This window comes from Chiloscyllium plagiosum, unplaced genomic scaffold, assembly GCF_037043375.1.
Source record: "Chiloscyllium plagiosum isolate Xiang-an unplaced genomic scaffold, Cpla_swu_hap1 HiC_scaffold_4, whole genome shotgun sequence".
In the NCBI taxonomy this organism is placed as follows: domain Eukaryota; kingdom Metazoa; phylum Chordata; class Chondrichthyes; order Orectolobiformes; family Hemiscylliidae; genus Chiloscyllium; species Chiloscyllium plagiosum.
Window position 1 is genome coordinate 110,265,433 of NW_028270142.1, and position 19,203 is coordinate 110,284,635.

Consider the following 19,203-nt stretch of genomic DNA (forward strand, 5'->3'; position numbering starts at 1 on the left):
TATGCCAACAGGTCCATGCTGTGTATAAATTGTTTACAAAATAATTGACTGACTGTGAAGCACTGTGGGACTTCCTGAAGGTCTAAAAATCATGGATAAACACAAGTTCTCTCTTTTTCAGGGAAGTGAGGGGAATCACATATCCAATGAAAAACCTTTCCCAGATTTCAGCTGTGCAATCAACACTCAAGCTTTGTTTTACCTTACTTCCACTGATAATAGCTCCATAAAGATATAAAATTCTTAGGTGGATTGTCTTTGGCAAACTCTGGCTGTCCTTGAAACTTTCTGTGAGGATTATGAACAAATAAAATATACAGTGGTTAGAGTAGTTCCAGGAATGTAAAATGAAGTTGTACAATAAAGTCTTCACAGAATCAAGCTCTCTTAATAAACACCACTGGAGAAATGATATTTTAAATGTACATTATGAGTGTGAACACACCAGAAGATCCTCACTCATCCTGGACATTTTATGTGAGCACTGTTGCCCATCCATAACTGTCCTCAATACAGTAGCACCGAGCAATCGTCTTGAACTGCTGCAGTCCATCTAATGTGGACACACCATTGTTGACCAGACAGCAGTGCTCCAGATGCTCCAGAGACTTGGACAACAGACCCTAGGCACCAGACAGCATTGCAAGATCCTCCAAATCAAGTGGCAAAAAAGGCAGTCCAATAGCAGTTGGACAAGCTAACATGCCCAGCCTTCAGGTGCTAACCAGCTCTGCTGGACAAAAATGTGTCATGTGTGTGTCTGACATCAGTCTCCTGAAGGATCAGCAATATCTTGTCAACTGTCCTTCATGACTCTCCAAGCACCACAAAACCAGCACATGACAGAGTCTGCAAATTGCACGTTGATCTTATCAATCATCTCAGAACCGATCAAAACAGAGTCCAAGGGATTGCCTAAGAGTAGTGCTATTGAAAGGGAGTTTCATGTTTTGACTTAGTGAAAGAGGATAGAGGTGCGAGCTAGCTATGATAAATTGGGGAACATTACTTAACTGGATGATGGCAAATGAGCAATGACAAACATTTAAGCAGAGCATGGAAAAACTGCAACAATTGTTCATTCCTGCCTGGAAAATAAATAAAATGGGAAAGGTGGCCTGACCATGACTAATAAAGAAAATTAGGGATAGTATTAGACCTAAGGAAGTGGCATATAAATGGCTGAACAGAGCAGGAGACTTGAAGATTGGGAGCATTTTATCTTTCTGCCAAGGAGAACAAAGGGATTGATTAAGATGGGAAAAACAGTAGGAGAATAATCTATGGGGAACATACAAAGTGATTATAAAACTTTCTATAGATAAGTCAAGAGATCCCTTAAATCATTTATAATGGAACAAAGGGAACAAAGAAATGGCTGACCGACTATTTACATACACTGGTTCGATGTTTACAAAAGAGGACACAAATAAGAGAAATATTGGACACAGGGTTTAGTGAGAGGAAGCAATTGATGGAAATCCATATTAGAAGGGAAATGGGGTTAGAGAAATCAATTGGATTCAAGGCCAACAAATCCCCAAGGTCTGGTCATCTACATCCCATAATACTTAAGGAAGTGGCCCGAAGTAATAGTGGGTGCATTGGCATTCATCCTTCAAGATCTATAGACTTTGGAACAATTCCTCTGGATTGATGGGTAGCTAATGTAATCCATTATTTTAAAAAGGAGAGAGAGAGAAAACAGTGAATAAAAAACTGGTTAACAGGAAAAATGGTCAACTCCATTATAAAAGATTTATTAGCACAGTACTTGGAAAGTAGTGACAAGAATGCGCAGAATCAGCATGGATTTATGAAAGAAAAATCATGCTTGACACATCTACTGGAATTTTTCAAGGACGTAACTAGTAAAATCGATAAATGGAAACCATGGATGTGCCTTACATGGACTTGCAGAAGACTTTTGATAAGGTCCCAGTAAGTGGCTATTAAGTAAGCATAAAGTGCATGGGATTGGACTTAGTGCAGTAACATCGATAGTAAATTGGCTGGCAGACAGGAAACAAACAATAGGAATATATGGGTTATTTTTTCCCCCAAGTGGCAGACAGTGACTAGTTGGGCACGGCAGGGGCCAGTACTAGGATCAGCTATTTACTATATTCATGATTTAGATGAGAGAACCATATCTAATATCTCCAAGTTTGCACATGACACAAAGCTGTGTGGGAAGGTGAACTGTAAGGAGGATGCAGAGATGCTACAGTGTGATTTGGGTAGGTTGAAAGAGAGTGGGCCTATGCATGGAAGATGAAGTATAATGTGGATAAAAATGAGGTGGATAAAAATAAGTGTGCAGATGCAGCAGATAGTAAAGAAAGTAAATGGTATATTGGCCTCAAAGTGGTTGAAGCATTAGATGTTGAATATTTTCAAGCAGTTAAATATAGTTCTTAGCATAAAAGTGATCAAAGGGTGTGTGGAGAAGGCTTGATCAGGGTACTGATTTGGATGATTAAACTTGATCATATTGAATAGCAGAGTAGGTCCACCTCCTCTTTTCTATATTTATAGTCCCCAACCTCTCGTAGCAAGAAGATTTGAGTACAAGAGCAGAGATATCTTGCTGCAATTATACCGAACACTGGTCTGACCACACCTGGAGTATTGTGCATTGTCTTGATCGCCTCATCAGAGGAAGTATGAAAGGAGTACAATGAAGTTTTTTTTCATTATGATTCCAGGAATGGCAGAACTGACATATAAAGAGAGACTGGATCAATTAGGACTATGTTTACTGGAGTTCAGAAGAACGAGAGGGGATTTCATAGAAATCTATACAAAGCTAACACGATTAGACAGGGTAAAAACACAAGAAAGATGTTTCCAATGACTGGGGAGTCAAGAACTAGGGGTCACATCTTGACGATATGGGCAGGCCATTTAGGTCTAAAATGAGGAGATATTTCTTCACCCAGAGTGTGGCGGAATCCTTTTCTACGGAAGGTGTTTGAAACCAAACCATTGAATGCGTTATAAAAACAAAAGACCTGGACATAGATTTAGGGTTAAAGGGATCAAAGGTTATGGGGCAAAATGCAGGAACAGCACTGAATGATCAGCCATGAACATATTGCATGGCAGACCAGACTTGAAGGGCTCCCTGTGACAGAGATGGAACAGCTGTGTGGCTTGGTGGGAAATTTACGGGTAACAGTGTTCCTACGTGTCTGTTGCCTATGTCTGCTGGATGGTAGAGATTGCTAATTTGGAAAGTGCTGTGGAAGGATGCTTGGCAGGTTGCTGTAGGGCATCCTGCTGAGGATACACTCTGCTGTCATTGTGGTGGAGGGAGTGAATCTTTAAAGTTGCTAGTCCTGAATGGTGTTGAGTTTCAAGAGTGTTGTTAAGAGTTGCACTCATCCTGGGAAGTGGAGAGTAATCCTTCACATGCCTTTAGATAATGAACAGGCTTTGTGGAGTAAGATGGTGAGTTCCTCACAATAGAATTCCAAGTCTCTGACCTGTTCCTTTAGCCGCCATATTTGTGTGATTGATCCCGTTAAGTTTCTGATACACGATAAAAGGAGATGGTGGTGCTAGGGGAATCAGTGGCTCATGATAGAGGATTCAGCGATGATAATGTCATTGAGTTTCAAAGGGAGATTGTTATTGTCAGGCACCTGTCACATTCATACCGCACATGTAACACTCCTAACCCTCTGCTCCTGCCCAAGTTCCCAGTTTTACTCACCGTGGAAGAATGTATTAAATTCCTGAGGTAAAACAGCTGGTGCAAATTTATATTTACTCCTTTCCATGGAACTGATAATCTCTCTAAAACCAAGAAGATCATAGTTAGGCTTTCAGGAGGCTTAATGTGAACAGCTAAGCTCTTCAAGCAGATCAATAATCTAAGCCTCACACCTGCTTACATGTCCTGCCACATAAAATTTCTCACCTTCTCACAAACAGTCAAAAGCAAGTAGTGACTTACAAATTTCAACAAAACTTGATAAACCAGTAACACAGCCATCAATCGTGAGCATTTACATTAACCGGGTTAGATAGCCATGCCCCTTAGGGTGTTCACTGGTCACCACTCATGTAAGGGTGTGGTAAGAAATTAGTCACCCACCCTCTGTATGGCAAGCATGTTGCTAAAGACAAAACATAATATTGGTTTAGAATAAAATTCTCACTCGTTGCCAGTAAGAAAATTGCTGCAATCAATTGTTCAGTCATCAATGTTCCCAGAAAACAATGTATACTACTACAGTAACAGTAGACTGGACCCTCGCTTTTCCTGATATATATTAATGATCTGGATCCTGGTCTGCACGGAACATTTTCAAAGTTAGCAGATGTCACAAACTTGGAAGAATTGTTAAGTATGAAGAGAATAGCTTGGAACTCTAAAATGAATTGGTGGAGTAGACGGATAGGTAGCAAATAAGGCTCAAAGCAGAGAAGTGGGATGTGATGCAATTTGGTTGGAAGAACATTTAAAGACAAACCAAAAAAGGTGGTACAACTCTAACAGAGGTGAAGGAGTGGAGGGACCTAGATGGATATATGCACAGATCATTGAAGGCAGCAGAACAGATGGAGAGAATGCTTAGTAAAACACAGTGTTCTTGACTTTATTAACAGAGTACAAGGACAAGGAGGCAATGTCAAACTCATACAAGCCACTTGTTAAACCTCAGCTCCAGTATTATGTACAAACTTGAGCAATGCATTACAAGAAAGATGTGGATGATTGGAGACAGTGCAGAAGCAATTTACAATAATGATACTAGGAATGAGAACCTTCAGTCATTAGGATAGACTAAAGAAGTTGGTGCCTTTCTCCGTGGAGAGAAGGTGGCTGAGAGAAGATTTGATGGATGTTTTCAAAATCATGAGCAGGCTGGATAGAGTAGATAGGGAGAAGTTGCTCCCACTTGTAAAAGAGAAAAATATAGAAGGGCATAGATTAAAAGTAATGTGCAAAGGTTGAAAGAGTGACATGAGAAATCTTTTTCACATAGTGAGTAGTTCGGGAATGGAATGCAGTGTAGAAATGTGGAAGCAGGTTCAATTGAGACATTCAAGGGGGCACTGGATGATTATTTCAACAGAAATGCTGTGCAGGAATATAGGGAAAAGGCAGGAAATTGGCACTAGGTAATAGACCAGTTGCAAGTATGATGGTCTGAATGGCCTCAATTCTGATATTCTGAAAGAAAAAAACTGGCAGTTTTCTGGTTTGAGTTGAAGGGAGAAGTCATTATTCTACCATTTTGTATCAAAATATCAAAAGTGAACCCTGTACCTGAACTCCACATTTCCATCTGCATATCCATTGATACCCTTATTACTCAAAGTTTGGGTGAAGATTTGTAGCTCGGGTGCTCGTTGTTGTGGTTCTGTTCGCCGAGCTGGAAATTATAGGGCAAGCCAAACAAAGAACAGCCAGGGAATTCCTAGAAGCATGGCACTCATCCACAAACTCCATCAACAAACACATCGACCTGGACCCAGTATACCGGCCACTACAGCGGACAGCTGAAACTGACAACCGGAAGCGGCAGGGACAGGCCACTATAAATGCCGGAGGAAACACCACAGAAGCGCTTCACAGGAGGCTCCCAAGCACTGAGGATGTCACCTAGACAGGGGATGAAATGTTTGCAACAAAAATTTCCAGCTCGGCGAACAGAACCACAACCTTTATTACTATTTAGGGTAATCTGAAAAATATCTAGTTCAGAGCTTCGTTTTTTTTTTAAAAAGAAACTGTTATCCACATTTAAACAATCTTCCAACTTTGATTGATGTATTTTCTATCTGACTAATTAGGTTATTCGGAGGTTCTTCTGGATCCTAAAGCCTTTACACAACAGAAATTGCAGAGTCTCTGGTTAAAATTTCTTAATCTTTGTTATATGTTGTACAGTGCCAGAAGACTGAAGGATTATAAGCTTTACATACATTCAAACATAAGGGGAGAGGAATAAACTCAGAAAATACTGACCCATCTGTAATTTTGGTGGAGAAGAAACTTTCGAATAATTACTCCAACTGAAAATTAGTAGGCACTTAGAAAAATGAATTAGTAAATCAAAGCAGCTCAGATTAGATTGGAAAGTGTGAAGAAGTGTCGTGGTTGTGTCATTTAAAGTTGTGTTATTTAAAATGACTCTTAACTAATGCAGAGAATGAGTGTTCAAATTCCACCACGGCACTTGGACAATTAGAATGAACTTTAAAACTTCTTGAAATTCAAAGTGTATGTATCAGTAAACTAAATTATTTTGACTAGATCCTTATGTAATATACCTTATCAGTAAAACTAATTCCACATAAAAGCTGTTGACTCTTTATTCAGATTGAAGCAATAGGGCAAGGAGAAGAAATGCTAGCTTCGATGATCAGACTTCAAACTAACAAAGTACATCATAAAGTTTTCCAAGATCGGTCAGTGATAAATGAAGGACAATGATCTTTAAGTGAATTCACGAGGATGCATGGAACTGAGTGAGGTCAAGGGTGAATAGAAAGAAGGGCATTGGAGACTTGGATGGGTGTTAATTAGCTCAGTTTTAGGGAATATTGGAAATGGGAAGATCAGGAAACAAACCATTAAGATAACTGGTCCTCAAGCTCATGCAGTCAACAGTAAGAAGAGGACATCTGTTAAATAATAGACTTGAACATAGATCATGTATACTTACCCCCCCAAGTGCCGCCTCCAGATTTGATATGGGTCAAAGAGGCATTCACAGAGGTGCAGTGCATACATGGTTAACTGCTCGACCTTTGAGTTCTCTGATAAACCCTTCTCCTGTGCTCCCTTCTTTAACTAGAAGTAAACACAAATTAAAATGAATTAACAAAGAAGTATATCTTTATTTAAAATTTCTTCTTGTTTTCCCCACAATGCTCCTTGAAGGTAAGATGTGTAAGCATTTGGAATGGAACATATGAGTAAGGCAAAAGGTAAAGTTGCCATAGTCCTACCAGACTAAAGGGTTGCTTTCTCATTAGGAAGAGATGACTGGTGGTGATTTCACCTCAGGCGATGGAAGAGATTGAGAAGGAGAGTATTTCATGGTAACTTATGCCAATGTAGGAATTAAATTAAGTTACTGGCATCATTCTGCAAATAAGCTGTTCAACCAACTGTCCCACAATCAGCATCTTAAGTGAAGCAGTCTGAAAAAAGTTCTTTGCAAAAAGGGTCTGGATAGAGATACATCAGATTTGTACTGAGCAGCTCCATTACGCAGATTCTGTTCTGCTCCGTGGGCTGTTCCCAGAGATGCACACAGAGACAAACATCATCTACGTCCAGAAGGCCACCAACTCAGTGAAAGATACTCTTTGGTCTGCCCAAAATACATCAGCAAAGAGTTGACCTCGACTGAGTGTTATAGACTGACACATTGGAAGGGCAATGCAAAGGTCCAGGGAAGAAGGGCTCTCGAGTAATTGCAGTGATTTAGTTTTCAGAGCAATCAAAGGGTTTGAAGAGGTAAGTCATGGAAGGAGAGTTCAAGGCCATGATGAGCTCCTGCAGTTGTAACTGGGAAGTTGGGCACAGTTTCAGTGTCTGGGACCAGAACATGTGCAGAAGTGTCTCCAGCTGCAGCTCCTGGAAGCTCGATCTTTGGAGCTGAGGTTTGCATCTATAGGGTTTACGGGAGTATTGTGAATAGCACTTAGAGAGGCTGACACGGAATGGATGACCACCAGGCAGAGCAATTGGACTAGGCAGGCAGTGCAGGAATCCCTTATCGCCACTATCTTGCAAAACAGGTATACTGCTTTCTATACTATTGGAAGAATGGCCCCTCAGATGCAAGTAGCAACAGCCAAATTTGTTGCACTTCAGTTGGCAATGCTGCACAGGAGAAGAGGAATAAGTGTGAGAGACTACAGAAATAGATGATTTAATTGTAAGGGGAATTAAGTAGACGTTTCTGTATCCACAAATGAAACTCCAGTATGGTATGTTGCCTCCCAGGTCCTCAGGTGAAACATGTCTTGGAGCATTCTGAAGTACATGGGCAAACTGTCAGTGGTAGTGGTACACATTGGTACCAATGACATAGGTTAAAGTCCAATATAAGAAGTTAAGAAGCAAGTTACAAAGTAGGATCTCAAAGGAAGTGATCTCAGGATGCCTACTAGTGCCACATGCTAGTTAGAGTCAAAAGAGTAGGATACATTACATGCCAACATGGCTACAGAGATGATGTGGGGTGGGAGTTCAGATATTTTTTGTACAACACCAGTTCAGGCATCATACCAGTAAATCTTGTTTGCATCCTTTTCCAGTTCCTGTTATGTCATTAATTGTGGAGACCAGCACTGTTCTTACTACTTCAAGGTGTTATAAAGAAGGTTCTATACAAGCTTAAAATAACTTGTCTGCTTTAAAATTTAAAAATTAATCTCAATGCTTTGCTTGCCTTTTAATAGCTTTATCAATCTATGTTACTTCTTTAAGTGATTTGCATCTCCTCATTCCACCAAGACTGATTAGACACTTATTTTTCATAAATTACATGGCCTCCTTAAATCTTCCTATTCAAGGCACCAGGAAAATCAGTTGGTTATGGTTCAGAATAATGGGGCCTGCCAGGAGCGGTGAGTCACTGATTCGAACCTTTAAAAACTTACGAGTGCGGGAGTCCTCCATTTCTGTTTTTCAGCGGCAGCAGCAACTCTAAGGGCGGGAGCTTACACCAGGAGCCTGCTGGGAGCAGTGAATCACTGATTTGTGCTTTTAAATTTGAAGTCAGAGAGCAGAGGTTTCTGGGAAAGGAGGGACTTCTTATTTTTATTTCCATCCAGCTATATAAGTCAGTGTTTTCTCAACCAAAGACCCGACCTTTGTAAGGCCTCCCACCCAACCACCTCCTCTAACCTTAAAGACCAGTGACATATCAAGTAAGCGTCGCTTCTTTTTACTTTGTGATAAAGGGACTAGCAGGGATGGCAGTGCAGGGAGAGCAATGTTCCGCCTGCATGATGTTTGAGGTGAGGGACGCCATTTGTGTCCCAACCAAGTAAATCTGCAGGAAGTGCACTCAACTCTCGCTCCTCCAAGACCATGTTAGGGAACTGGAGCGGGAGCTGGATGAACTTCGGATCATTTGGGAGGCAGAGGCTGTGATAGATAAGAGTTACAGGGAAGTAGTTACTCCTAGGCACGAAGAAAGCTAGGTGACTGTTCGAAGGGGGGAAAAAAAAACTGTCAGTGGAGGGATCCCCTGTGGTCGTCCCCCTGAAAATCATGTATACCGTTTTGGATACTGTTGAGGGGGACGACTTACCAGGGGTACGTAGTGGGGCCCAGGTCTCTGGCACAGAGTCTGTGCCTGTTGCATAGGATGGAAGGAAGGAAAGGAGGAGAGTGTGTGTCATTGGGGACTCAACAGTTAGAGGCTCAGATAGAAGGTTTGTTGGGAGCGAACGAGACTCACAGTTGATGTGTTGCCTCCCAGGTGCCAGGGTCCGTGATGTCTCGGACTGTGTCTTGGGGGTCCTGAAGGGAGAGGGCGACCTGCCTCAAGTCATTGTCCATGCAGGTACCAACGACATAGGTGGAAAGAGGGATAGGGATGTAAGGCAGGATTTCAGGGAGCTAGAATGGAAGCTGAGAGCTAGAACAAACAGAGTTGTTTCCTCTGGTTTGTTACCCACACCACGTGATAGCGAGGCAAGGAATAGGGAGAGATATCAGCTGAACACGTGGCTGCAAGGATGGTGCAGGAGGGAGGGTTTCAGGTTCTTGGATAATTGGGGCTCATTCTGGGGAAGTTGGGACTTGTACAAACAGGACGGTCTTCACTTGAATCAAGGGGTATTAATATCCTGGGTGGGATATTTGCTGGTGCTATTTGGGTGGGTTTAAACGAGCTCAGCAGGGGAATGGGAATCGGAGGTGTAGTTGCAGTACACAGGAGGATGAGAGTAGGAAGGTCAGGGACAGGATTTCAGGGTCACAGGAATGTGCTGGCAGATAGCGAAGTGGTTTGAAGTGTGTTTATTTCAACGCCAGAAGTATCCGAAATAAGGTAGGTGAGCTTGCAGCATGGATAGGTACCTGGGACTTCGATGTTGTGGCCATTTCAGAGACATGGATAGAGCAGGGTGAGGAATGGATGTTGCAGGTTCCAGGGTTTAGATCTTTCATTAACAACAGGCAAGGTGGTAAAAGAGGGGAGGTGTGGCCTTGTTGGTCAAGGATAGTGTAACAGTGACTGAGGGAACTTTTGATGAGGACTCATCTACTAAGGTAGCGTGGGCTGAGGTTAGAAACAGGAGAAGAAAGGTCACACTGCTTGGAGTTTTTTTTTTTTTATAGGCCTCTGCAGAGTTCCAGGGAGGTGGAAGAGAGGATTAGCAAAATTATTCTGGGTAGGAGTGAAAGGAACAGGGTGGTCATCATGGGGGAGCTTTAACTTCCCCAACATTGACTGGAAATGCTATAACTCCAGTGCGTTGGATGGATCAGTTTTTTGTCCAATGTGTACAGGAGGGTTTCCTGACACAGTGTGTCAAAGGGCCGACAAGAGGGGAGGCCACACTGGATCTGATACTTGGTAATGAACCAGGCCAGGTGTTTGATTTAGTTGGAGGTGAGCACTTTGGAGGGAGTGACCTTTGTTCAGTTATGTTTAGTTTAGCTATGGAAAGGGATAGGTACATGCCAAGGGTCAAGAGTTATCGATGGGGCAAGGGCAATTATAATGCGATTAGGCAAGAATTAGGATGCATAGATTGGGTAGCAAAACGCAGGGGATGCAGACAATCGAAATGTGGAGCTGGTTTAAGGAACAGAAATTGCGTGTCCTTGATAGGTATATCCCTGTCAGGCAGGGAGGAAGTGATAAGATAAGGGAACCGTGGTTTACTACAGAAATTGCATCTCTTGTTATGAAGAAGAAGGAGGTTTATGTGTTGATGAGGTGATGGAGAGTTACAGATCAGCTAGGAAGTATTTAAAGAGAGAGAGTTAAGAGGAGCAAAGAGAGGACATGAGCAGTCTTTAGCAATTAGAATAAAGGAGAACCGTAAAGCTTTCTATAGGTATGTGAGGAATAAAAGGATGATTATGGTAGGAATAGGGCCAAAGACAGGTGGGAAGTTGAGAGTGGACCCTGTGGAGAACGGAGAGGTGCTAAACAAACATTTCTCATCCGTTTTCACTCAGGAAAAAGGAGAATACTGTTGAGGAGAAGAATGAGGTATGAGATATGAGACTAGAAAGGATCGAGGGTTAGTTACGAACAGGTGTTATCAATTCTAGAAGGAGTGAAAGTAGACAAGTCCCCTGGGCCAGATGGGATTTATCAGAAGATTCTTTGGGATGCTAGGGAGGAGATAGCAGAGCTTTTGGCTTTGATATTTGAGTCATCATTGTCTATAGGTTTAGTACTAGAGGGCTGAAGGATTGCAAATGTTGTGCCCTTGTTCAAGAAGGGCAGTAGAGATGACCCAGGTAATTATAGACCAGTCAGCCTTAGTTCTGTTGTAGGAAAGGTTTTGGAAAGGATTATAAGAGATAAGATTTATAATCATCTTGCAAGCAACAATTTGATTTCAGATAGTCAACATGGTTTCGTCAAGGGCAGGTCATGTCTCACAAACCTCACTGAGTTTTTTGAGAAGGTGACCAAGCATGTAGATGAGGGTAGGGCAGTTGACGTGGTGTACATGGACTTCAGTAAAGCCTTTGATAAGGTTCCACATGGTAGGCTGTTGGAGAAAATGCAGAGGTTTGGAATGACGGTGATTTAGCAGTTTGGATTAGAAACTGACTTTCTGAAAGGCAGCAGCGAGTGGTGGTTGATGGAAAATATTCAGCCTGGAGTCCAGTTACTTACTAGTGGTGTGCCACAAGGATCTGTTTTGGGACCACTGCTGTTTATAATTTTTATGAATGACTTAGGTTAGTCACAGGTTAGTAAATTTGTGGACGACACTGAAGTCAGTGGAGTAGTGGACAGTGTGGAAGAATGTTACAGGTTGCAGGAGGACTTGGATAAACTGCAGAATTGGGCTGAGAGGTGGCAAATGGAGTTCAATGCAGCTAAATGTGAGGTGATACACTTTGGGAAGAATAACAGGAAGGCAGAGTACTGGGTCGATGGAAAGATTCTTGGTAGTGTGAATGTGCAGAGGGATCTTGGTGTCCATGCACATAGATCCCTGACAGTTGCCATCCAGGTGGATAGTGCTGTTCAGAAGGCATACACCATGTGTTAGGTTTCATTCATAGAGGGATTGAGTTCCGGAGCCGCAATATCATGCTGCAACTATACAAAACGCTGGTGCGGCCACACTTGGAATATTGGGTACAATTCTGGTCCCCATATTTCGGGAAGGATGTGGAAGCATTGGAAAAGGTGCAGAGGAGATTTACCAGGATGTTGCCTGGTCTGGAGGGAAGATCTTATGAGGAAAGGCTGAAAGACTTGAACCTGTTCTCATTGGCAAGGCGGCGAAGAGGGGATTTGATAGAGACATACAAGATGATCAGAGGATTAGATAGGGTAGACAGTGAAAGTCTTTTTCCTAGGATGATCATGTTAGCTTGTACGAGGGGGCATAACTACAAATTGAGGGGTGATAGATTTAAGGCAGATGTCAGAGGCAGGTTCTTTACGCAGAGAGTGATAAAGGCGTGAAATGCCCTACCTGCTAATGTAGTCAACTCAGCCACATTAGGGATATTTAAACAATCCTTAGATAAGCACATGGATGATTTTGGGATAGTGTAGGGGGACGAGCTGAGAATAGTTCATAGGTTGGCACAACATCGAGGGCCGAAGGGCCTGTTCTGCGCTGTATTGTTCTATGTTCTATGGTAACAACGTAGGTTTGATTCAAGCTCTGAGTGAGGTGGACTTCGCAGCTGCTTCTTTACCATGCCTCATGAGACTGAAAGGCAATAAGAACCCACAGCAAAAAACAAAAAGCTGCCAAGAAAAATCGCTCAGAATGAAGCATCAGCAGACAATGAGTCAAGGACCTGCCTTTGGGTAGAGCAGACATGAATGAATGGTTAACCTTCCAACCAAAATGTATCGCCTGGCACATTTCCAGTTACATGCCCATTCTCTGAGCTAATTAATACCTGCTTATATTTTGTTGCCATTCTTTTATGTGGTAAATACACCCCTCAATTTACCATAATCTAAAATTTATCAAATTGTACTTCCTTTCTGGGGTGGTAAAGATTTTTAACAGAATTCTCTAAGGATCGGTATTCAGACATTTTTTTCCTGATATGTACAGATGATAAAGATCCTGGTGTACAGGGAACAATTTCAAAATTTGCAGATGACACTAAACATGGAAGAATTGTAATTAGTAAGGAGGACATTATTAAAGAAGGGAACATGGGATGAACCAGGAAACTACATGTCAGACTAACTTTGGTGGGTGGGGAAACTACTAAAAATAATTCTGAGGAGGCAATGATTAATCAAAAACAGTCAGCATGGTTTTGTTAAGGGAAGGTCACATCTGACCAACTTGACTGAATTGTTTGAAGAGGTGACTAGGTGTGTAAATGAGGACAATGATTTTGTTGTAGTCTACTTCAACTTTAGCAAAGCTTTTGATAAGGCCCCTCATGGGAAACTGATAGCAAAGATAGCCCATGTGATCCAAGGGAGTTTAGCAAATTGGATGCACAATTGACTGAGTGGCAGGAAGCAGAGTGTGATGACCGAGGGTTTTGTTTTAGACTGAAGTCTCTGACTGGAGCCCCAAGGGGGCAGGGTCAGTGTTGTGGCCTTGCCGTTTGTGCTTAGAGAAAATGATTTAGACTGAACGTAGTAGGGTTAATCAGTAAGTTCACAGACGAGGATAGCCTTAGATTACAGAAGACTATAGGCAGGCTGGTCAGATAGGCCGATCATTAAATGAAATAAACCATTGGTTAGGACACTGCTAGAATATTGTGAGCAATTCTGGAATCCACATTGTAAGAGGCATGTGATCACACTGGAAAAGGTGCAGAGAAAATTTACCAGGATGTTGCCTGGGCTGGACAGTTTCAGTTTGGAGAGAGTTTGGTCAGACTGTGGCAGCTTTCCTCAGAGCAGAGGAGATTGAGTGTGGACATGATTGAGATGTATAAAATTATGAGGTGGGGGGATGCCAGAAGATTAGATAGGAAGAAACTTTTCCCCTTGATGGAGAGATCAAAGACCAAGTGGTGGAAATCTGGAACACTCAGCCTGTAAGAGTGGTAAAAACAGAAACCCTCATAACATTTAAGTATTTAGATGTTCACTTATAATGCCAAGGCATACAAGGCGATGGGCCAGATGCTGGAAAATGGGTTCATACAGTTAGGTAATTGTTTTTGACCAGCACTGACACAATGAGCTGAAGGGCCTTTTTTCTGTACTGTAGGTCTTCTGTGACAGTGTGGAACTCCAAAAATGTCATTGAGAATTTGGAGGAGTGGGTAAATATTTGAGACAGGAGAGTCAAAGCATTCAAAGATAGTATAAAATAGAGGGCACCGAGCAGAGGGTTAAGGGTGTATATCTGCATAGATCATCAAAGGTGGCAGGACAGGAGGAAGGAGCAGTTAATAAAGCGTGTAGTGTTCTCATTTTTTTTAATAGGGCATAGAGTACAAAAGAAAGGAGGGGATACTGAACTTGTACAAAACATTTGTTAGCCCTTAGCTGGAGAACTGTTTACAGTCATGAGTGACACATTATAGCAAAGATATAAATGCACTGGAGAGAGTGTAGAAATGATTTACAACAATGGTTTCAGGAATCAGAAACTTAAGCTAGGAGGATTGACTGTTGTCCTTGGAGAAGGCGGCTGAGATAACATTTGATAAAGGTTCTCAAAATCATTACCAGGCTGGATAGAATACATAGGAGAGGCTGTTCCCATTCGTAAAAGAAGAACAAGAGGACATAGACTTAAGTAATCTGCAAGATAATCAAGGATGATATGAAAGAAATCTTTTTTTACACAGCGAGTAATCAGGCTATAGAATGTACTACCTCGAAATGTGGTACAGCAGATTCAACTAAGGCATTCAAGAGAGCACTGAATGATTATTTGGAATGTATTAGTGTGTAAGGTTATGGGAAAAAGCAGAAAAAGGCACTCAGTAACGACACTTGTCTGAAGAGCCAATGTAGGCATGCTGGGCTGAATGGCTTCCTTCTATATTGTAACAATTCTATGATAAAGAGAGCTCCTAAGTCTAAATCCATTTTTGGAATGATGATCAATGATAGTCACCACTAACCTTATTTCCTAACTTTTGCCAATTTGAGTAACTACCTTAAATTCCTAACTCTATAACTCTATTACAGCAACAGGTTGCTACTTATTTTGCTACTTATCCCTGATCATATACCCACGAGTACTACACTGTTCCTTATCAAAGATCTTACAAAAATCTAAATATGTTATGCTCACATTCCTATACCTTTTTTTCTATTCAGTTCCATCTTTAAAAAGATTCAACACTAAAAATCATCAAGCCTTTCTTCTTGAAATATTTTTGAAAGCTTAATTGTACATTCACAAGGAAGTAAAATAAATGATGGGAGTAAACCGTTATGCAAATTAATCACACAAAAGACTCACCATAACAATACATACAGTCATCAGGTTTATAACCGGGTGAAAGGTTGGAGTGACCTTTGCTTCAATATTTTCTAAATTTCTGTGTAGAGAGAAGATTGGTATTATTACTGTACATTTGTTGGGGTGCTCAGAGATAGAAGAATTACAAACTATAACCTCATTTAGGATTTCAGGTGATTTACATCTGGGTAAATGGGTCTGTGGCAGTGAATTATAGAAACAAAAATCTAATAACTAGGCGGCAGTTGCAGGTCATTCAGCCCTTGAGTCTGCTCCACCTTTCAATACGATCATGGCAAATAAAGAATTCCACAGATTCACTACACGGAGTGAAATGTTTCCTCATATCAATCCTAAATGGTCCCCCATGTCCTGAGACTGTGATCCCAGTTCTAGATTCATCAAAAAAAAACATCCTCCCTGCATCAAAACTGTCCAGCCCGGTTAGGAATTTGTATATTCCAATCACGTTCCTTCTCAGCCTTCTAAATTCTAGTGATTACAGGCCTAGTTAGGCCTACTCTCCTAATATGACAGTCCTACCATCCCCAGTGTATTCCTTCTCTGGCAAGTATATCCTTTCTTAACTAGTGCACACAATACTCCTTCAATATTTACCAAGAGTGCCTTGGCAGCAACAGTACTGTTTTCCCTTTCTGGACTATCTAGAACCAGGAGACAGTCTCAGGATATGGGCTATTGAGATAGGACTGAGATGTAGAGTAAGGACATTACCCAGCTCCATTAACCTGAGCCAGGAGAAAATGCCCTGGAAGTTCAGCTTTCACTTTCAGGGCCCTGGTTTCTGGCAGCTAAGCTAAATGATTCGAGCTACAGTGCAGAGGCTGCCAGATGCAGAGACAGAAGGCCGACCTCCATGCACATGGGCAATGTCAAAGGTTTCTTTTCAAAATCATAAGACCAGCTCTCAGCCCACAACTCCCTACACCATCCCAACGGCCAATCTGTGCTACTGTAAACACTTCTTCCTCCCTGTATAGCTCTTATATCCAACTATGTTCTTGTACCATTCTCCATTCCCCCTCCTAGAACTATGTTGGCTCAGGCACTAACTCCCGCTAAAACCTTAGTCTTCGACCCACCTCCTTTTGCCATTACACATACCATGGCAATTCGCTGAGTATCCACCATTGCCAGACCTAGGACCTATGTTGAAATGAAGTACTTACTGAAAAACTTACTTTAAAAAAAAACTCATTGATAAAATAAAACTCACCACATTTAACCTCTTATAAATAAGGACTGAATTCATAATCCCATTTCAAAATCTTTAAGCAGCTTGAGTTGCCAATTAAATATCAAGCGACATGCACCTCACTGTGAGAACAAAAGGTTTTGCAATCTGTTGCGCACCAATATGATAACCCTCAGCTTTCTCAAAAAAAAAGACCTAATTATCTGTAGTCATTTGCTTTTAACATGTCAGTTTTCTTTTTTAAAATAGTGAGGGGACAAGAGTCCTAACTGACTTACCAGCATGATGGTTCCTTTTGACAGTTGTTTTTGATAGCTCCCTTGGTAGCTCCACATTCATCTTTATTTTTAACAACTCCAATAACTCCCAAAGGAAACATGACCATGTCCCAAAAGTGTTATGGGACCATAACCATAAGGGTACTATAACCCTCAAGACTCCATGAAATTCAGACCTGCTCTTACAAAGTTTAATCTGCACACTTTGCTTCACACATCTAGCCAACCGTGAAACACAAACATGGAGTGGCTGCACCCATGGAATGCATGCACGTGCAACATGACCAGTCCCCATTTATTCTCCTTCAGCTTCCTCTCTCATTTGTGCAATGATCAAGAGAATTCCCTTCATTGCAAAAGTCCAGACCTATGACAAAAGCCCAATTTCAGATTGCTAACGTCTATCATAGCTAAGTGCTGATTCTTTTTTCATACCAACTACTGTGTGACTTTTGCTGAAATAATTCCAGAGAGGCTGGTATCCCATCCCCAAATCTCCCTTTATTTACACATGAACACTCCTTACCTATAGTACTGCCTCATTCAAGTCAGATACCAGAACGTCAGGTTCTCTGACATGCACCTTTTTATCTGTCAGCCAAGGCTCCCTGACTGGACCCGATTTACAGCCCCCAACATATTCTGTGTTGTCCAGCTGGTGGACCTCATCACAATTACTACATCTGAGAGAATCTGGAACACTCCAAGTCACCATCTAATCAACATCTATTTTCTAAGCAATACCATGGAAAGTCTATTTAACTTGTTGTTTCACTATTACTTGTGACAGTTAGCTGAGCATACAATGGACCTCTAAGTGACCAGAGTATACTAACTTTTGAGGTTAATTTCCAGTTTTATTCCCTTATGTTCCAATTTCACAGGCTTTTCAACAGACCAACGCCAAGATAAAAGACTTAACTTTCCTTGGGCAATTACAGTAGACATAGCATAATTTTTCCTTCAATTCTTCCCATCTAGATTTGACAGTCAGTCAGAGAGAAACAGACCCTTCAGTCCAACTTGTCTATGCCGACTCGATAATCTAATTCAATTGATTCCCACTTTCCAGCATTTGGCCGATATCCCTCTAAATCCTTTCGATTCATGGACCCATCCAGATGCCTTTTAAATGTTGTAATCATACCAGCCTCTACTATCTCCTCTGGCAGCTCATTTCATACATGCACTACCATCTGCGTGAAAAAGTTGCCCCTTAGATTCCTTTTATATCTTTCCCCTCTCACCCTAAACCTATGCCCTCTAGTTTTGGACTCCCCTAACCTGAGAAAAAGAGCTTGACTATTCAACCTATCCATGCCTCTCATGATTTATAAGCCTTTAGATGGTCACCTCTCAACCTCTGACACTCTGGGGAAAATAGCCCCAGCCTATTCTGCCTCTCCCAAAAGATCTAACCCTCCAACCCTAGCAACATTCTTGTAAATTTTTTCTGAACCCTTTCAAGTTTCACAACATCCTTCCTATGGCAGGGAGATTAGAACTGAACGCAGTTTTCAAAAAGTTGCCCAATCAATGTCCTGTAGAACCGCTACATGACATCCCAATTCCTATACTCAATGCACTGACCAATAAAAGGTAAGCATACCTTCTTCACTACCTTTCTACCTGCAACTCCACTTTCAAGGAATCATGAACCCAAGGTCTCTTTGTTCAGCAGCACTCTCCAGGATCTTACCATTAAGCATACAAGTTCTACCATGATTTGACTTTCCAAAATGCAATACCTTACATTTGGTCCATTTGATCAAGATCCCATTGTACTTTGAGATAACCTTCTGCACTGTGAACTATACCATTTATTTTGGTGTCATCTGCAAACTTACTAACCATACCTCTGATATTCATATCCAAATCGTTTATATAAATGACAAAGAGCAGTGGAGCCAGCACCAATGTTTGTGGTACACCACTGGTCACAGGTCTACAGTCCAAAAAGCAACCCTCCAAAAGCAACTAATGTGAAACACCTGTTAAGGATCTCAACCATCTCCTGTCTCCTGTCCTCAGGCCAATTGTGTATCCAAATGGCTAGGTCTCCCTGTATTCTTTGTGATCTAATCTTGCTAACCAGTCTATCATGTGGAACCT

At 41.5% G+C, this 19,203-nt stretch overlaps 1 protein-coding gene across 5 annotated transcripts in view; it reads right to left on the reverse strand.

Annotated features, from left to right (window-relative positions):
• The window catches only part of nbeal2 (neurobeachin-like 2), a 239,977-nt gene that overhangs the window by 136,594 nt on the left and 84,180 nt on the right, over window positions 1–19,203 (reverse strand). For all 5 annotated transcript variants that reach the window (XM_087986597.1, XM_087986596.1, XM_087986593.1 and 2 more), the window contains exons 4-7: window positions 15,598–15,676; window positions 6,684–6,811; window positions 3,719–3,801; window positions 203–288 (exon numbers count right to left, since the gene is read on the reverse strand). In XM_087986597.1, the coding sequence (XP_087842723.1) occupies window positions 203–288; window positions 3,719–3,801; window positions 6,684–6,811; window positions 15,598–15,676 (376 nt within the window). The remainder of the gene's footprint in view (window positions 1–202; window positions 289–3,718; window positions 3,802–6,683; window positions 6,812–15,597; window positions 15,677–19,203) is intronic.